General features: G+C 41.1%; 2 protein-coding genes across 2 annotated transcripts; one reads left to right on the top strand and one right to left on the bottom strand.

The window, feature by feature from the left end:
- Positions 1 to 561: 561 nt before the first annotated feature.
- Positions 562 to 2673, bottom strand: LOC122030827 (transcription factor bHLH30-like). Its single transcript, XM_042589870.1, has 2 exons — positions 1747 to 2673; positions 562 to 1276 (listed from the first exon to the last, which is right to left on the bottom strand). The coding sequence occupies exons 1-2, from the start codon at positions 2338 to 2340 to the stop codon at positions 791 to 793; spliced, it is 1080 nt and encodes a 359-aa protein (XP_042445804.1). The 5' UTR covers positions 2341 to 2673; the 3' UTR covers positions 562 to 790.
- Positions 2674 to 13736: 11063 nt separating this feature from the next.
- LOC122031510 (WAS/WASL-interacting protein family member 3-like) lies at positions 13737 to 20374 on the top strand. Its single transcript, XM_042590619.1, has 2 exons — positions 13737 to 14045; positions 19868 to 20374. Exons 1-2 carry the CDS (start codon positions 13737 to 13739, stop codon positions 20372 to 20374), a joined length of 816 nt encoding a protein of 271 aa, XP_042446553.1.
- Positions 20375 to 20951: the final 577 nt, after the last annotated feature.

The raw sequence follows: 20951 nt of genomic DNA, 5'->3' as shown, positions 1-20951 counted from the left end.
AAATAGTATATATTGTATATCAATGACAGAAATGGAGAAGTGCAATAAACACAGAGAAAATTAAGCTAAAGAATATTCACTTGACTGTGCAGATTAATTATCAGAAGCATAGGTAGGTCACCACTATGTACCTTCTCTAGCGGTTCATGGTCGTTTTCGTCTGCGGAACAGAATATAGTACATACTTTTCCTATCACCATTAGTCTGAGAAGTCAGCAAGCCTTCTGTGGCCTTATATTATTGTCATCGAACTAACCCATGAAGAAGCTTGTGGACCTACTACAAGCTCCCCCTTTCTATATAAATCTCCATAGATGCCGAGAATAATTATAACTACAGTAGCCTGTACTTGCTAAGTTCCCTTCAGCTTCAGCATTTGTCTTTCTCTAGCTCCACTTCCACTGTCATTTTCTCCCTTTGTCACCTCCCTAATTAAATTTGATATATTTGTTATTAACATATTCATCACGTAGAATTAGTTCACTACTGCATGGATTATTGTTTTCTCCATTCTCATCCAAGGTCATATTTGAACTCGAACAAAAATTAACAGAGGGAGGAAAAAAATAATTCAACCCGTAGTATTATAATAATCAAAAATATAACAGCCACTATTCCTTAGTTTCAAAATCAAGAACCTTAATTGCATAATATCAGCAATAGTTGTCTAATCGAGATAACCGATATGTATAATGAAATAGCAGTCTCGAGATAGAACACACTAGCTAGCCGCTGTGCTGTGTATGATTACAGTTGCATGTTATTGATTTATATGGTCTCGACGGAGTTATTAAATCGACCTGTGATCGAGTATGGCGGACATGTTGGTAGGCGCCGTCCTCTGCCGCTTGATCCCGGCCGCCGCGGCCGATGGCGGCTCGTCGACGGGCGTTCTTTCCATGACAGCTTTCAGCGCTTCTTGGATCGCCCCGATGGAATAATGCGGCAGCTGGGCGGCGTCGTCATCGCCGTCGTCCTCGCCGGTTACGACGAGCACGTGCTTGATGCGGCCGCCGAGGGTGGTGATCTCCGCCTTGAGCGCCCGCAGCCGCAGCGCCTTGAGCGCCTTGATGAGGTCCGGGAGGAGGTCGGAGCGGTCGTCGCAGCATAAGGACGCCCGCGCCATGAACCGCCCCTCGGCGTCGTCCGCCGCGTCCACCGTCAGCTCATCGGTCTCTGTCGGAAGCGGGCTCGTCTCCTCCGCGATCTCCGACGTCTGCCGCTTCAATTCTTTGACGTGCTGTATCACCTCCGCCAGCAACGACGCTTTATCCGTCTGCGCCGGAGCGAAAACTCACGACTCAATTAATTTTAATGGTAATAAAATACATATGAAATTGTGTAGTAGTGCTCGAATGCACGCTTCCACAAGGGAGAATGGAGTTAGGGTTGGTGAATGGTGAATGGTGATGGCGAGAAGAATTAATTAATTAAATTATTTAATAATATGTTCTTTAATTTATCTGACAGGAGTGCGCATGATGGTCTCCTCCAGGCTTCGCCGTTCTTCGGCAGTAGCAATCTCCAGAAAAGCCTTATAATTTTGGTACTCTGAAGAAACTGCTGGTTAATTTCTCTTTATCATGCCATGCCAATAAATATTCGACAACAATTTACCAGGATTCCCCGAGCATGATCCCAATTTCAATGTGGAACTTTGCCGGCGAGTTTTTCATTGATATGTATAAAGTGATTGATTCTGTTAATAGAGTACGTGCGATGCGAAGGTTTGATGCTAGTAATTACCTTTGTGGTGCTGGGGAGCAAGCTCCGCAAGCGGGCGAGATGGGCGTTGATGCGCTCGCGGCGGCGGCGCTCGGCCTCACTGTGGCTTTTGGAGGCTGCGAGCGCCTTGGCGTCCATGATTTCCTGAGGCGTCATCCTGGCAGTGCCGGTGGCCACGGCCAGCTCGGCGTGGAGGCCGCTGCCGAAGGGGAACGTCGACGAAGACGGCGAGCACGCGCTCATCATCATCATCCCGAGCCCGCGAACCAACCCGTCGGCGTAATTGATTCCCGCCCCCGAAGCCATGAGCCCCACCAGGGGATCCGGCGGCGCCGGCGGTCCCATATACGGGTCGTGGTAGAACGCCGGCGGCGGAGGAAGCGGCGGAAGCGAATTAGGAAACAAGAAGCCGCGCTCTTGCACGTGATTGCGAATCGAGAAGGGCGGCTCCGGCACGTTCAGAAGCGGCGGCCAGGGGAGATTAGTAGTAGTAGAAGACGCAACAGAGGAATTAGCTGCGCCGCCGCCATCCGTGGTCATGGCCACTGCTACGATTTGGTTTTCTTGCGGATAGTTCGGGAGTTCATGGGCGTGATGGAGGCCGGTGTCGTCCATTTCTGGAATGATATGGAAACCCAGATGGTCCGGCGACCCGAGCGCTACATATAATTAGCTCTTGTGGCATGCTACAATGATGGATTTGGAAGGGATGATGAGCTTTTTGTCTTCTAGGCTTTTGCTTGCTCCTTGAGAAAGCAGAGATTTTTTTACTTTGCTCTTACTCTAGCTACTGTTGTCATGTTCTCAGCGGTTCCGCCCCCTGCTCGACGTATCATTGCCCTTCTATCACGAGAGAGAGAGAGAGAGAGAGAGAGAGAGAGAGAAGGGAAAGGAGAGGGAGGAAAAGAGGAGGAGGAGGAAGAAGAGATGGAAAAGTGGAGAGAAGGGAATGGGAAAAAAGGTAAGAGAAAGGCAGGAGAAAAAAAAACTATTAAAAGGAGGAGGAAGGACCCACACGGTCAAGGCCCACGTTCTGGTCCTTTGCTTTCTTATTCCACGCCTGGGCTCGCGGCCCCCTCCAAACGATGTAATCATTGTGTCTTGGAATGCATTCCAACTCCAAGATCTTGATATCAACAGGTTTGAATACAACTCTAAATGAACATAAATTTGGTGTTCATTTGTTAAAAATTTATTTATATTTATTTAATATACATGAGATTAATTAAATAAATAAGTATAAATAACTCGTTAAATTAAATAAATAAATTTAAACACATATATATGTTCAGCTCGTTAATGTTTATGAACAATGTTCATGAATAATATTCACGAATTATATTCATTAATAAATTTCTTTTCAATATACTAAATAAATAATAAAATAAAATAAATAAATTTAAATTATCAAGTTCAATAATTAATCAAACAACTAAAAATTTCAAACAATCAAACAAGTTTGACTTGAGAGTTTGATAATATCTAAACGAACCAAGCTTGAACCAAACTCAAACCAAGCTCGAACCAAGGTCAAGCTCAAGTCAAGCTTGAATTGAGAGCTTAATAACATCTAAATGAACTAAACTCAAGCCAAGATTCAAACAAGCTCAAGCTCATAAAAAATAAACTAAGCTAAGTTTGAACACTCATTTTAAAAGTTTGATTCATTAAAAGTTCGGATCAGCTCGGCTTGATTATCTTATCAAACAAGCTTGAACACTCCAAAGCTTATCAAACATCCTTTTTATGTTTTACCAAGCATCGATGCACCGTTATTTAATTTACATTAACACATTGTTTCAAAGGCATGATCCTCGACAAACAAATTGTTTACTCCGTTACCATAACCGTGTTTGTTTATACAGCAGCGTTCAGCAAACAGTAGTTCTCGAGTTTAGCAACGGCTGATCCTTTGCTCTCGAAACGGAGACAACACGAGTTTCCATAAACGTTTATACGTTAGTTTCATTATCAGTGCTTTCCCTAGCTAGCTCATCTCTCTATCTATATCTGTTTTTGTTCAACTTTATAATTTAAAGACTTAATGAATGGAAGGTCGAAATTTATTCCTCTCTTTTTTCAGTTAATTTTCAGTATATGCTGTATGTTCTTTGTTTCAGAAACCGTGATCTCTGCTGCAAATTGTCTTAATTTGCTCCTGCACCTACACCTATACACCTACACCTTCCTTTGCCACCCTACTGCATGGTTTTCTAAATTCTAACAACTCCCTTAGCTTTCCTTGTTATACATGTCTTTTCTTTTTCACCTGGCACTGGCACTGGCACTGGCACTACCACTGCCACTGCTACTGCCAGAATTTGGATTGGGTTTTTGGACTTGTTTTTATTTGTAAAAAGTTGTGGGACTGATCAGAGCGGTGTTTGCGTGCAGTGAGAGCTGCCACTACAACATGCGCTTGAGTTGGTCCCCCTGAGCCGGCCCTTTCCATCGCCTTTTCCTCGCCCCATTCAAGGATCCAAATGATGCCTCCACCACAATCCACAGCACAATTCTGCACAAGGAGTCAAGGGGGAGAGAGAGAGTGAGAGATGATGATGATGATGTCAGTAACACCATGGCCTTACGTAGGTAATTAAATGGCTGCATGAATTCACCTATATATATATATATATATCCAGACTATTCGATTGAAAGACAAGATATTGTCAATTTCATATGCAACATTTACTGATATATATGCTCAAGGTAGTGCATTCTAAGGAGTAGTTAGTCCAGACAGTTTCTGCACTGACGCAGTTGATTTGCCTGTGTGCTCCAACACATGTATATCAAGATCCTCTAAAAAGGAGCTAGAGATCTCAAGAGTTACTAGAACGCAGCATTAATTCATTCCTCTTTATTGACCTGTGCAAGTTGAGAAAAAAAAAGTTGCAATTCTTTGCGTCCAGACGATCGAGGAAGAGAAGACATGATGTATCCTTTTGGGCAGGCACAGCAAAAGAAGGTAAAGCCGATGAAGTACGAGCAGTCAAAGACATCCATTGCGAGTTAAAGCTAAAAAAATCCATTAGTGCAGACCAAAAGCTAGAAAGATATAGTGCTCCTAATGAATTTGCTACCTGGAGAAGAGCAGCTGATAATAATATGTAATTATTATTCTAACTTTGAGACTTGTAGAAAATATATACAAATGAAATTAATAGATAGAAGAAAATAATAATAATAAAAGAAAAAACACGTATGCATGAGTGACTGTTTGAAGCCGATATATATAAACAGCTCTGCTGAGATAGATTTCATAAATCTTGCTGGCTGGAAGATGGCAGCTGATAAAATTTATGTGACCATGTGAAGGATGCATGGAACTATCATTTGCATATGAATTAGAAAATTAAACTAAAGCGAGATTGCTACAATAGATCCTTCCTCGCAGCATGCATGGATCTTGGTATAACTAAATACGAATACTTTATTATTAAAGTACTTGCATTATTTTGCATTCTACTTAATTTTTTTTATCAAAATAAATACAGCTGGTATAAGTAAATAAAAGAAGTACATAATTAAATAAAACAAGTAACGATCAATTTTTTTTGTTGGTCAAATATCTATTACGACTAAATGAAAATATCTGTTAGAATCAAATAAAGATAGTTATTATAACTACATACAGACATCTATAATTTGTTTTTTTTTTCATTAAAACGAATTATAACTAAACAAAGGCATTTGCCCTAACTAAACGAATGCAGGTGACTTTCTAATTTCTTATCAAATAAACAAAAATCAAAGTTTTATTTCAATTTACAATTCTATAAAAAGAAGTTGAGGATGAGATAGGGGTTTAAAGGTAGTGTTTAATGCCCTTATACTATCTTGAATTTTGCCAGTTATTGTTCATTAAGATATATAAGCACAAGTAATCATAATATTTAGTAAATCTAACTTTAACAATATTTGGTTCTAGAATATCTCTTAAAGATTTAGTTATCAAATCTACTAGTTGATAATTGAAGTTGATAAATGAGTTGAAGTTCACATGTTGTTAGAATCATATAGTTTGGCTTTGCATTTGTTGTTGATCTAATTACTATAATAATCTGCTTCTTACTCTTCTAAAAAATATATTACCTCTTAATACATCCATAGAAGTATGGATCAGTTCAGTTAATAGCATACTAACTTTTATATCAAAAATATAAAAAAATGTTTTATTGATTAAATTCCATAAAAAAAAAGCTCATTAGTGACGGATTTATCTGTCGCTAATTGAACATAGCGACCGATTAATTTCTGATTATTATCATTGTTGTGATATTGATTGCTGACATCATTTAGCAATGAAATTAAATATTTAGTCACTATTAAAGATAGAATTTAATATTCGTCTCTAAATTTAGTTACGGAATTAATTAAATAGGTCATCACTAATCTAGCGACAAAGATAAATAGTCGGTTGCTAAAATAGAGACGGAAGTTTATTAATCCATCATTAATCTTAAAGATGGATATTAAATTCTGTCTCCGGTAGTGATAGGATATTTAATTTCGCCACTAAATTCGTTAACGGTGTCATCATAATTTAGCTAAACTTAGCGATGAAATAATAAAATGTCGTTGCTAATTAAAGATAGAATAATTAAATATCATCATCAATTAGAGATGGATAATTAAATATCTATCGCTAATTATCATAACATTTTTAAATTGCATATATAAACGCGCGACCGAATAATAAATTTCATCTCTGATTAGCAATGAATTTTAAAATTTCATCGTTAATTAAAGACGGAATATTAAATATCCGTCGCTAATTATCATAACATTTTAAATTTTAAATTTAAACAAAGCGATGGAAAAAAATCATCTCTAATTAGTGTCAGAATTTTTAAATTTCATCTCCAAATAGCGATTAGATCTTAAAATTATATCAATAAAGATCTCATTGAAGCTTAAGTATCTGTTTCCTTCGACTTGAGGTATTCAAGTCACCTTAGTCATAGAGACTTATACTTTGACATCTTATTCCGGTAAAGAGCGATCTCGCTCTAATACTACTTGTTAGGGTCGTTTGGTGCTAGAGGAGGGGGAGGAAGGGGTGAATAGCTTGTCGCGCGCTCGTTGTCTTGCTTTATGATGATGGTATGCAGCGGAATGAACTCAAAGCAAGCTTACAATGCAAACACAAAAGATTTACTTGGTATCTACTTCAAGAAGAGGTGACTAATCCAAGGATCTACACGCGACACACACTCCACTAATGAAAGCACTCCTTTACGGTAACTACCGAAGGCAGAGAAGCCTTACACAAACTCTCAATACAACAAGAAAAGAAAAACAAGCTTATACAATGCAAATCTTACAAGATTTACAAAACCCTACCTTGCTTCTTCTCCTTGTAGAATGCCTCTTGACCTTGGAAGTGCAACAATACTTTGCTCTAAGAAAACTTCAAGAATTGGCGTGGACAACTGAGAGTAATCGTGAGAAGTGGAGAGGAAGATATGCGGAGAAAGACGCTCACCAATGATATTATCCTGTGCAACGATTGCCTCCCAATCGATCGGCTGATCGATTGGGGAGGCTGAATTGATTGGATGATTGATTCAACCTTCTTCTGTGCTCTATAGAAAACGTCTGAATTGATCGACCGATCGATTCAGTCTTTCTCATGATCGCGCGAGAAAAATCAGCTCCCAATCGATCGGTCGATCGATTGGAGGTGCCCAATCAATTGGTCGATCGATTGGAGGTGCCCAATCGGTCAGCTGATCGATTGGGAAGCGTTCTGTGCCTATGACAAAGGCTCCCAATCGATCGACCGATCGATTGGGCCACTGCTTGCCACAGCACAGTACCAATCGATCGGCTGATCGATTGAACCACTGTTCAATCGATCGGTTGAGCGATTGGTCTCCCCTTGACTTGCTTAAACCAAGTCTAGGGTCCTTAAGTCCAACATCCAATCAAACGTGACCTGATGGAATCTTATGCCTAGCATCCGGTCAACCTTGACTTGCTAGGACTCCTTCACCAAGTGTCCGATCAATTCCTTTGACCCACTTGAACTTTTCTCCTCGTGCCATGTAAATACCAAAAATGGGCGAATAACCATAAGGAAATTTTTTGAGAATTTTTCGGAGCTCGTACGACGAGTTTAAAGGGATCAAATATTGGGCCCCTGGAAAGCATGTTTAGGCTACCCCATTTAAGCGAGGCAAAGTTTAATTTTTTATTTTTATTTTGCCTTTTTCTTCATTTTCGCCGTTTCCTTCCCCGTGTGCCGAGCCCTCACCCGACGATTTCCTTCTCCCCAAAACTGTCCTCCTCCTACTACTTCTCTCCCGATCTCTTTATCCTCTCCCAAACTCGACCCTCTCCTCATCTCCCTCGCGCGCATGCCCTCCCCCCCTCTGCCGCCAGCGACGAGAGCCACCTCTCCTTTCCTCTTGCCGATGCAGACGCCGACTCCTCTCTTCTCCCGAGCGTCGGTCGCCGGTTAATCTTCTTTTCCCTAACCGTCGCAGTGAGGGGGGAGTCGACCGATTTCCACCTCTTCCCTTCCTACTCGTGCCTCTGATCTAGAGCGATTGCTGCCTTGCTTTCACCCTGTGCGCCGGCCGCCTCCACGCTATGCCCTAGTTTCCAGATGCTGAGTTCTTCTCTTTGATTTCCGGCGATCTAGAAGGTAAGGGTTACTTAGTTGGAATTTGGGATCTAATTCTATACTTCGGTTGGATTCCTGATCTCCTTCCATTCTAGTCAATGTAGGATTTCAGTGAGTGAGGAGGGATGTTCGGTGAATCTAGATTTGGGGTATTTACTTGGATGACAACAGATCGACACACCTATATTGGTTAGGTTTTGGATGGTTTGATCACGGAGAAGGTGTCAAGGTCAGTGCTACCAGTATGTTTCTCAAATTAGGTTTTCTTTATGTTGCCTTGATGAATCTGGACCTTCTGTTCTTAATTGGAGCAGTAAGGGTGGATTCCAGCCAAGTGAGGTGTGCTGTGGGGAAGTTTGCGGCAAGAAGGTCATGCTGTGGTATACCTTGTTTCCAGCCAGCAATCAACTCATTTTATTCTGTGTTCAACAATGCCAGAGCTTGAGGTATGGTGTAGGAATTTGGATACGTATTGTAGTTAGATGATCATGTGTAGATTAATTCTTATATATAGGATGACGGTAATATGATTAGAACTTTATCCTAAATTAGTCGTGAGAATTTTATTTAGCTATTCATTGAATATTAGCTAAATAAAAATGTATATATTGGTGATATAGGATTTTGATTCGAGACGGTGTCTCGACGAGGGATCTATTTCGGATACAATCCTCTTATTGGAGGCGGGTACATTGACTTATCTTTTTAGATATGTCATTTGATATGCATAGTAGTTTTTTAACAAGTAGTAATAATTATGTTTCATATCTGCATCGGTTTGTCACTACCAGATACATGTTACATGCTTGTTTACCTGTTATGCATTTCATGTTATTACCACCTGATTATATATGCTTATAGAGGTAGTGACATAACCATGTTCTATTATGTTCAGGACCTAGGTTTTGATACCTTATCTGACCTGTGTACCTAGACCATTGATTTGGTCAATTTGTTCTATGGTACTCATTTTGCAGAGATGGATAGGCTCAAGATATTTCCATGCTTAGTGTCATGCACCATCTCGCATGATTGCATGCTATGCAATAGTCGGCTCCATTATTATTGAGCACATCGCTAGTTACATGGATCTGTACACACAACCACTCATGGGTTAGTGGTTTTTATTAGGTAGGGTGTGTTGCAGCAGGTTGCTCTGCCAAGGGCTCCGTTGATCCACTCATGGGTAGTGTGACGCAGCGTTGTAGCAGGACAGGGATCTCTCTTTGGACTTGCTCGGACAGATGAGAGCATTGAGCTCCCCCACTTATGATTTGAGGTAAGGAGGGTATGTGTACTCCGACAGCATCCTGTCCACTCGGTCACTCATCAGGAGCAGTGATGGCAGAGTGCACGGTTGTCACAGCCCTACCCACTCAGTCTCATCATAGTGTGTGAGATGGCTGCCTAGCAGTAGGGGTGACCAGGACATGTCATTGGCATCATACGCATTGATGCATTTATTGCTTGTGTTTGCTGCACTTGTATGCTGCATATTGGGTGGATGCATATGTTTGACATGCATACAAGATTCCTATTGTTAGAGTGTATACTAAAAGCCTAGCTTTTTGTAAACATTTATATTTGAAATAAAGAATCACATTGGTCAAATGTCTACATTTATATGCTAAGTGTAATTGTTCAATTAATTTATATTGTAAATAACATGGTGTGTGGTGTCACACACAGAAGATCATGTTATCAATTCCTTATAAATTATAAACAGTATCTCACGACTAAAATGGAAAGGAACAAACCATTGGAATAGTCAGAGTATAATTTGGTATTAGTTTATCTTAACTATAAAATTACACTAGTACACTCTGAGTGTATTGAGTAGGACCATTTAAGGAAAGTTCTTTTATACTGACTTAATAAAAGAACTAGACCTTTTGTTATTATGGAAGTGTGTGCTCTTAATCCCGATATAGTAACAAAAATATGTACTTAATATTTATTTCTTTGACTTATCAAAGGGTGAGATTTAGCTCGATAAATCAAGAGGCTCGATAAGTTGGGAAATGATATTATTTATAGTGTGTGTTGTTGATATAGAAGGAAATTGTGTCCTAGTAATCTAGTTTGCTAATGTCCCCAAGAGGAGCTCATAAGGATTGTCATGTAAACCCTGCAGGTGGACTTAGTCCGACATGATGATAAGGTTGAGTGGTACTACTCTTGGAGGTAGATATTAATTAAGTGAGTTGTCAGTAACTCATTTAATTAGTAGACATTCGATATCTTAAACACAGGGAGACTAACACACTCATGATAAGAAGGAGCCCAAAATATAATTTGGGATCGGTGCGTTAGTTCAATAATAATTCTTTAGTGGTATGAATTATTATTGATGAAATTAAGTTAGGTGTTCGGGGCGAACACGACAAGATTAATTTCATCGGGAGACCAAAACCAATTCCTCCTCTCGATCCCTATCGTAGCCTCTTATTTATAAAGTGTTATACCTATTTATACCCACCTTCCTACCCAACCTTAGGTGGCCAGCCAAGCAAGCTCATAGTCCAAGCTTGGGCCGGCCAAGACAAAGGTTGAGCCAAGTAAAGATGTCCGACCCTAGCTTGGAGCCCAAGCTTGGTGTGGCCGACCCTAGCTTGGAGCCCAAGCTTGGTGTGGCCGACCATATAAAAATAAAAGGGATTTTATTTAAAATCTTTCCATATGTGGAAGCCATGATTTTAAAAGAAAGTTTAAAATTTAAATATTTCCTTTTATAGCTGTCTACAAAAGATTACGAGAAAGATTAGATATCTTTCCTTATTTGTAGTTAAAAGGAAGATTTTAATTTCCCTTTTTGGAAATTATCCACATGTTTTAATAGAGAGATTTTAATTTATAAAATTTCCTTTTATAACCAACCATGAAGGGAAAAATTATTAGAGAAATTTTTACTTTAAAAATTTCCGGAAACAAATAAGGAAGTTTTAATTTTGTGTTTAAAACTTACATTATTTGGAGCACATGAGGTGGCCGGCCATGTAAAGGGTTATAAGGAATTTTTAATTAAAATTTTCTTATTAACCAATGGCAAGGAGAATAAGAGAATTTTAATTATAATTAAATTTCCTTATATGTCAAGACCAAGGAATATAAAAGAGAGGGTAGAGGTGCCTCACCTCACAACATATCTTCTAGTATTCCCCTCCTCTCTTCCTTGGTGTGGTCGGCCCTATTCTTCTCCTCTTCTCTTCTTCTTTAGTGGCCGCTGCATCCCTCTCTTAGAGTTCTTGTTGGTGGTTGGTTCTTGCTAGGAGAAGAAGGAGAGAAAGGAGGCTTTGCTCTTGCATCCCTTGGAGCTTGAAGGTTGGTGGCCGAAACTTACAAGAAGGAAGGAGTCTTGGTGGTTCTCATCTCGGTATATCGTTGCCCACACAATGTCCGAGATAAGAAGAGGAATATGATAGAAGATCAAGAGGTTATTACTTACAAAGAAAGGTATAACTAGTAATTATATTCCGCATTATACTAGTTTTTCCTTTGTAAGAATTTTGAAATACCAAACACAAGAGGCATATAATTCTAGGTTTTGAATTTGTGATTCGAGTTTTGTGTTCTTTTCTTTTCTTTTTTGATCTTGTGATTCGATTGTTCTTTTTGATTAAACCTAGGGTTACTATAAGGAGATTGAATATTGAATTTATTTAAAAGGCTTTGTCAAGGAAGTGGTGGATGATCCCATAACCAAGAAGACCTAGTGCCTCGTCATGTTTAACCTGGAAGCCAATTTTAGAAATAAATATTTAATCAACTTTGTAACATGGGTGAACTTGGATTAATAATGTTAAGCATCATTTGTGATCCAAGTCTAAACCTCTAAGAACAGATAAGTTAAATTTGGAATTAATAATGTTAAGTTCCGCTTGCGATTCCTAATTTAATTTCTAATGAACACAATAGGTTGTTAGAAATGGTTCAGGACTTGTACAAAATTTTTGTATAGGGGAACCGATACGATATTCCGAGTATAAACCAACACCTATACCTCTCGGTTTATTATCCATACTCCAGGTCTTGGTTAGTACAGTTGTTCTCCTATTTATTTCAGTTTGTATTTATCCTTCTTATACCAGGAGACTATACTAATAATTAGTGTTATTTGTTATATTTTTTACTATGCATGTCAGTATTTACCCGCTGAGGAGTTGACTCACCCCGTGGTTATTACTATTTAGGTTGAGGCTGTCTGGAGAGTTCCAGTCGCTAGTCCCCCTGCAGTTCGCGAGGATATTTGTTTGGTTTCTTTTTTTTATTGTACTATCTAGACTTGTAATAGTTTTGTTTCTATGGATATAGTATGGTTTTGTTTTAATTGTCGATGGATTTTATTGGATTTGTTCCATTACATGCCTGCCTAGACGATAGAAGAGGTGAGTTTATTTTTATTGTGTCATGATTTGAGTTTTATGGGTGTAGTTGAGTAGGATATAAGTTTTGAGCTTTATGGGTGTAGTTGAGTAGGGTATTTGAAAGGATTTTTTGTCTTATCGTTGCATTAGTTTAGTTTTACTATTAAACTGCGTGGATATTTGACTTATTTTTATTGTTATTATTCCGGCCGTGTTGGCCGAGGTATTTGGATTGATGTAGTAAGTTTCAAATTGTCACCTGTACAGGGGAGATGCTGTCGAAATTTCTTCTGGCAGGGACTTCCCCGGGGCGTGACAATTTATTTGGTATCAAAGCTAAGTTTTCTGATGCTTGGTTTTCGTATTGTTGGTTCTGCGAGTCAGGTTGTTACAGGTATAGAATGCCTGGTTTTAGTATTTTGGGATTTTCGAGATTTATCTGATACCAGTTTATTTGGTATCAGAGAGGATTACGATACCTATTTTTGGTGTTCTGAATTTTAGGGTTAGCCCAGGTTGCTAGTAAACTTGGGTATTTATTCATATTTGTATGGATTTTTGTTGATTTTCTCATACGGAATTCTGAGATTATAAAATGGGGATTAGATAGCGATGGAACATCTCCAGACGGTAAATAGGTATAAATGTAATTTTATAATTTTTTATACTTATAGTGATATTTGTGTTATAACTTAACAGATATGAGAAGATCTACACGAGTAGCTACGATACGTGGTGTTGGATGGCTACGTAAGAGGACTTTGGAATCTCTGGCAACAGATTCGTCAGAGATCCCTACTGGGTTTGAGCCTGTCGATCAGGGACAGACTCAGGATATTGCGGGCGCGTCGGGCTCTCAGACCCCGATGACTCCTTTAGAGGTACCTACCTCGGCTGCACCCACTATACCCACCCCTACCGTAATTACGGTACCACCAGGGGTACTACCAACATACCCCGCACTTGCTCCGGTCGAGCCTACGGCGTACCAGACACCACCGCCAACTGGACCTACCATGTACCCGACACCAGCAGCACTTGTGCCCCCAGTACCTACAATGTACTCAGCACCCGCACCAGCGGTACCGATTGCTCCATTTCCGGTACCATCACCTCCCGTACCTCCAGCCACGACCACTCATATCGACCCTGCAGTACCTCTAGCGGTATATCCTCCAGCTTATGCAGCAACACCGGGAGTACCTTCCCCGGTCTATCCAGCAGTACTACCTGTAGCACCAGCTCCAGTGGTTCTGCCAGTTCTTGTAGTCGTCCCTTCACACCTCACTGATATTGTCGCGGCACGAGCCCGGATCCCAGCATTGGTAGAGTCGATGAAGAGTCGATTCACACTCTTCTGATGAGAGCTTGATCCGAGCGTGGCCCAATCCTGGATAGAGACCATGGAGAGGACCTTCTTCTACATGGCTTGCTCCGAGTGGGAGAAAGCAGAGCTGGCTGCTTTCATTTACGGGATGAGGCCAACACCTAGTGGGTTACGCAATGTTCCATCATAGGTGAGCAGAACATCACCTGGGCTAGATTCAGAGAGGCTTTTGAGAGCCGCTACTTCCCACAAGCATATCAGATGACTCGCCGGCAGGATTTTCTGAGTCTGCGGCAGAACAACCGCTTGGTGACCGAGTATAATGCAAAGTTTAACCGATTGGCTAGATTTTGTCCAGAACTAGTTGCTGAGGAAAGTTCCTGTATGCATCAGTTTATTTGGGACTGGATGGACATCTGCAAGTAAAGGTTGCCGGTTTTGGGAACGCATCTTACATAGAGACACTGGACCGAGCCCTAATGATAGAGTCAGCTCACCAGAGAGCGTACCCGGACAAGAAAAGAAAGCAGACGGGTTAGACATCTGGATAGATCCAGCAGCCACAGGCTACACAGCAGCAGAGTGGTTGCAGTCGGATATGTCAGGGTACTTTTGGGGATTCTAGTCAGCCTCAGAAGTTGAGGCAGTCTTCATCAAGACATTTCCGACCTCCTCAGCAGACTCGAAAACAACCCGCCAGTGACATCCACTGCGCCCGGTGTGGATCCAGAGAGCACACCACATCAGCCTGCACCCTGGGACAGTCAGTTATTATTGCAAACTGCCTGGGCACATGAGCCGAGATTGTTCGCTGAAGGCTCAGCATATTGCTTCCGGAGTTTCTGGTCATGGAGTTCAGCTTATTCAGTTAGGGACTCAGCGAGGAGGGCACATAGCCCAATCTTCACATCATCAGCAGAGGACAGCTCCCCCTGTAGATGCTGCTTATGGCATGTATGGACAGGAGCACCCCAGTGCCCTTATGGTACCACAGAGTTCTGTCGTGGGACCCCCGTATTAGCTGCAGCCTCAGCCCCTAGTCAGCAGAGGACAGCTCCCCCTGTAGCTGCTGCTTATGACATGTATGGACAGGAGCACCCCAGTGCCCTTATGATACCACAGAGTTCTGTCGTGGGACCCCCGTATCAGCTACAGCCTCAGCCCCTAGTCCAGTATCTGTAACCCCAGCCACTGGTTCAGTACTAGACGCAGTCCCAGCTACCAGTACAATATCAGTCGCAGCCCTTACATCCACCTCTGGCACAGTCTCCAGCACCACCTCAGTGGCAGGCTCCTGCCCAGATGTAGCAGCCGTTGGCAGCGTTACCACCTCTACCTCCGCCAGAGACTGGACGTATTCATGCGGTCACATTCCGCGATACGATTTCCATTTATGCTTTATCTGCCGATATGTTGATAAATACTGGTAGCTCTCATTCTTTTATATCCCATACCTTTATGAGGGAGATTGGTAGATTACCCACCTTCAGACCGCAGCGACTAACCGTGTCTCTACCGTCCAGTGATGCTTTGGACGTCACCTAGGAGGTCAAAGGTTGCCCGTTAGACTTTGGCAACAAGATACTTACGGTAGATCTTTTAGTACTGGAAATGGTCGACTTTGATATTATTCTTGGCATGAATTGTTTGTCAGCATATCATACCACTGTTGATTGCCAGATGAGAGTGGTCACATTCCGGCCTCCGAACCAACACTCGTGGGATTTCACTGGCATCAGAGACGATGACATATCGACTATTTCGACGATTCAGGCTCAAAGGTTGCTGTCACATGCCTGTCAGGGTTTTCTATTATCTTTGATTCATACTGAAGACGATAGTAGTTCTCAACTCTCCGACGTCCAGTAGTCCGAGAGTATCCAGATGTATTTCCAGAGGAGCTATCAGGTTTGCCTCCCAGAAGGCAAGTGGAGTTTGCTATTGAGTTGATTCCGGAAACTGCACCAACATCGAAAGCTCCTTATCGTATGTCACTTAAAGAGTTGAACGAACTGAAAGTTCAACTCCGGGTACTTTTAGACACGGGATTTATATGCCCTAGTGCTTCTCCGTGGAGTTCTCCGGTATTATTTGTTAAGAAAAAGGACGGTACTTTGAGGTTATGCATTGATTACAGACAGTTGAATGTAGTGACCGTCAGGAATAAGTACCCCTTACCACGGATTGAGGATTTGTTTGATCAGCTCAGAGGTACCTCAGTGTATTCTAAGATTGATCTGCGATCCGGATATCATCAGCTGAGAGTCAAAGAATCTGATATTCAGAAGATAACTTTCCGTACCAGATACGACTATTATGAGTTTTTGGTAATGCCATTTAGGCTTACCAATGCTCCAGCGGTATTTATGGATTTGATGAACCGCGTCTTCCTGGAGTATCTTGATCAGTTTGTTATCATTTTCATCGATGACATATTGGTCTATTCGCGTTCCAAGGAACATGAACAACATCTTCGCACAGTCTTGAAGACTCTTTGACGACATCAGCTATACGCGAAGTTCAGCAAGTGTGCTTTCTGGCTATCTTCAATCAATTTTCTGGGACACGTGGTCTTTAGCCGAGGTATTTCAGTAGACCCTCAGAAGATCGAGGCTGTCACCAGTTAGGAGCAGTCGAAATCAATACAGGAGATCCGTAGTTCTCTGGGACTAGTAGGATATTACAGACGGTTCACCGAGGGTTTCTCCCAGATTGCTATGCCGCTGACATGCTTGACCAAGAAAGACGTGAAGTTCATGTGGTCTGAGGCCTGCGAGACCAGCTTCCAGGAGCTGAAGCGGAGATTAGTGTCGGCTCCGATTTTGGTTTTACCCTCCGGAGAGGACGGATTCGTGTTCTACACCGATGCATCTCTTCAGGGTGTGGGCGCTGTTCTGATGCAGCATGATAGGGTAGTCTCCTATGCTTCTCGTCAATTGAAAGAGCATGAGAAGAACTACCCAGTACATGATTTGGAGCTAACCGCCATCATCTTTGCTTTGAAAATTTGGCGGCATCATCTGTACGACATTACCTTTGAGATTCTTATGGATCATAAGAGTCTCAAATATATTTTCACCCAGAAAGAACTCAATCTCCGACAGAGGAGATGGATGGAGTTCCTGAAGGATTACGATTGTACCATTAGCTACTGTTAGGATGTATACTAAAAGCCTAGCTTTTGGTATAAACATTTATCTAGAAATAAGAATCACATTGGTCAAATGTCTACATTTATGATAAATGTAGTTGTTCAATTAATTTATATTGTAGATAACATGATGTGTGGAGTCATACACAGAGGATCATGTTATCAGTACCTTATAAATTATAAACAGTAGCTCACGACCAAGATGGAAAGGAACAAACCATTGGAAGGTCGTAGTGTAATTAGGTGTTAGTTTATCTTAACTATATAATTACACTAGTACACTTAGAGTGTATTGAGTAGGACCATTAGAGGTCATTTCTTTTTATACTGACTTTATAAAGGAAGAAAGACCTCAGTTATTATGGAAGTGTGTGCTCTTAATCATAATATAATAACAAGCATATATATTTGATATTCATTTCTTTAATTTATCAATGGGTGAGATTTAGTTCGATAAATCAATAAGCCCGATAAGTTGGAAAATGATATTACTTATAGTGTGTGTTGTTGATTATAGAAGGAAACTGTGTCCTAGTAATCTAGGTTGAGAATGACCCCAAGAGGAGCTCATAAGGATTGTCATGTTAAACCCTGCAGGTGGGCTTAGTCCGACATGATGATAAGGTTGAGTGGTACTACTCTTGGAACTAAGATATTAATTAAGTGAGTTGTCAGTAACTCATTTAATTAGTGGACATTCGACATCTTAAACACAGGGAGATTAACACACTCATAATAAGAAGGAGCCCAAAATGTAATTTGGGATTGGTGCGGTAGTTCAATAATAATTCTTTAGTGGTATGAATTATTATTGATGAAGTTAAGTTGTGTGTTCGGGCGAACACGGGAAGCTTAATTTCATCAGGAGACCAAAACCAATTCCTCCTCTCAGTCCCTATCGTAGCCTCTTGTATATAGAGATTTATACCCACCTATACCCACCTTTCTACCCACCTTAAGGTGGCCGACCAAACTAGCTTGGAGCCCAAGCTAGGGTCGACCAAAGCTAATGGTGAAGCTAAATTTAGGTGGCCGGCCAAAGCTTGGGTCCCAAGCTTAGGTGGTCGGCCACTAGAAAATAAAAAGAGATTTTTATTAAAATTATTTCTTATGTGGATATCATGGTTTTAAAAAAGAGTTTGAAATTTAAATATTTCCTTTTATAGCTTTCTACAAAAGATTAAGAAAAGATTTGAAATCTTTCCTTATTTGTAGATTGAAAGGTGGATTTTAATTTTACGAAAACTTTCCTTTTTTAACCAAGTTCATGATTTAAAAGAGAGTTTAAAAATTAAATATCTCTTTTATAAGTTTCTACAAGAGATTAAGAAAAGATTTGATATCTTTCCTTATTTGTAGATTGAAAGGAGATTTTAATTTTTTAAAGATAACTTTCCTTTTTGGAAATTATCCACATGTTTAAAAGGATGATTTTAATTTATAAAATTTTCTTTTTATAATCCACCATGAAGGGAAAAATTATTGAAGAAATTTTTTATAAAATTTTCGGAAGCAAATAGGGAAGTTTTAATTTTTGTTTAAAATTTTATTTGCTTGGAGATTTGGTTGTGGCCGGCCATTATAATAATGAGAAGAAAATTGTTTTTTAATTAAAATAAATTTTCCTTTTCATGGAAAAAGAATTAAGGAAGTTTTTATTTAAATTTCCTTATTTGCCAAGGCCAAGAATTATAAAAGAGAGGGTAGAGGTGCCTTCATAGGTGCTAACTCTATTCTTTTCTTCCTCTCTTTTCTCCTTAGTGTGGCCGGCCCTAGAGGTTCTCCTTCTCCTCTTCTCTTCTTCTTTAGTGGCTGGTTTTATCCTCTCTTGGAGCTCTTGATGGTGGCCGGTTCTAGCTAGGAGAAGAAGGAGAGAAAGGAGGTTTTGTTTCTTACATCCCTTGAAGCTTGGTGGTGGTGGCCGGACCTCTACTTCTCTTGGAAAATTGTGGTGGCCGAATCTTGCTTGGAGAAGAAGGTGGCTTAGGTGGATTCTCATCTCAGTAGATCGTTGCCCACACAACGTCGGGGATAAGAAGAGGAATACGGTAGAAGATCAAGAGGTTATTTGCTTACAAAGAAAGGTATAACTAGTTGATCATGTCTGGAAGCTGAGAAGACGAACCTGCCGGAATGACGTGTCTGGAAGGTTGACCGCATCCCCATGACCCGGTTGATGATCTGTCCGCTGCGTTGACCAAGTCGTCTGAAGTCCTCCTCCGGTCAACTGTACCTGTATCCAGCGACCGGGTTCCCCCGGTCTCTAGTACCTCGGTGCTCGAGGCGAATCCCACAAATGTATGAGTAACCAGATAATAACAGAATAGTAGTAAAATAAACAGATACCGAGTACGAGAACGTACCCTGGCCCAGGGGGGCGCCCTCGGATGGATGGGTGAGCTGATCGCGGGGCTGATCTAATCGTCGTGACCACAAGAGATATGTAAACGTCCATCGTATGAGTAGCTGGCTCCTGATCATGTAAATGACCCAATAGTAGTAACGAGAGTCATAATGTCCGGCACTATGCGTATATCATATTCCATCACGAAGCTACAGTAGACTCTGTAGCAACCAAGAATAAGGCTGTTAGATCATGCGACTTCACTGAAAGTCCGGCGTAGGTCCTCTCTTCGATGAGCTTATAAAATAAAGACAGAGATCCTTAGAGCGTGAATGGCCTCGCCGGCGACAAACAGGTTGTCGTGGTCGTGGATGATGAAGCGAAGGAAGATGAGAGCGCCGTGCCCGCCACTACAGAGAGGAACACCTTCACCTTCGGCGACTGCCACTTCATCCATGTTACCACCACATGGATCGGCCACCTCACCCCTCTGTGTACACCTCCACAGTGGTGTTCGGGCAAGGGGAAGCCAACTTTGGCGGAGGCTCCGGCTAGAGGAGAGGCAGCGCCTCTGTTCCGGCGGGCGGCGACTGGTGAAGGAGGAGAGGAGTGGCCGGTCTATCCGTCGGCGTCATCGCGAGGAGGAGAAGTCCCACAGCAGAGTCGCAAGGAGGAGAAGGGAAATGGCGGCCGGCGGCGGCCGGTGTCGGCGCTGGTGAGGGGGGGGAAGAAGAAGTGCGGTGGCGGCGGGCTCAAAAACACGAACCCCCTCCCTCTCTTCTGTGGTGAACCGTGCCCAGCTTTAAAACACAACCCTATTCTTGTTAAGTGACCAAACTTCCCTTTTTTCCCCTTCCTAATTACGTCCGAGCCATCCCCATATATCAGCATCACTAGTAATTGTTTTCCGCATCATACTAGTTTTCTTTATATAGTTATTTTTGGGAATACCAAACACAAGAGGCATATGATTCTAGAGTTTTCGGATTTATTTTGAAGTTGTGTTTCTTTTCTTTTATTTTTTGAATTTGTGATTCGATTGTTCTTTTTTGTTAAACCTAGAGTTATTTAAGGAAATTAAATATTAGCTTTCCTTAAAAAGCTTTGTCTAGGCGATGGTGGTTGCTCCCATATCCAAAAAGGTCATATGCCTCACCAGGCAGTCCTGGAAGCCAATTTTAGAAATTAATATTTAATGGAATTAATAACATAGGTGGATTTGGATCAATAGTGTTAAGTTCCGCTTGCGATCCAAATCTAAACCATCAAGAACAGATAAGTTAAATTTGGAATCAATGATGTTAAGTTCCGTCTGCGATTCCTAATTTAACTTCTAAAGAACACAATAGGTTATTTAAGGAAAGGTTCGACACTTGTACAAAAATTTTTTGTTCAGTGGAACCAGTACG

Source organism: Zingiber officinale, chromosome 11A (genome assembly GCF_018446385.1).
Source record: "Zingiber officinale cultivar Zhangliang chromosome 11A, Zo_v1.1, whole genome shotgun sequence".
Classification (NCBI taxonomy): domain Eukaryota; kingdom Viridiplantae; phylum Streptophyta; class Magnoliopsida; order Zingiberales; family Zingiberaceae; genus Zingiber; species Zingiber officinale.
Note: the sequence above shows the minus strand (reverse complement) of the source record. Positions and strands in the feature narration are given on the sequence as shown.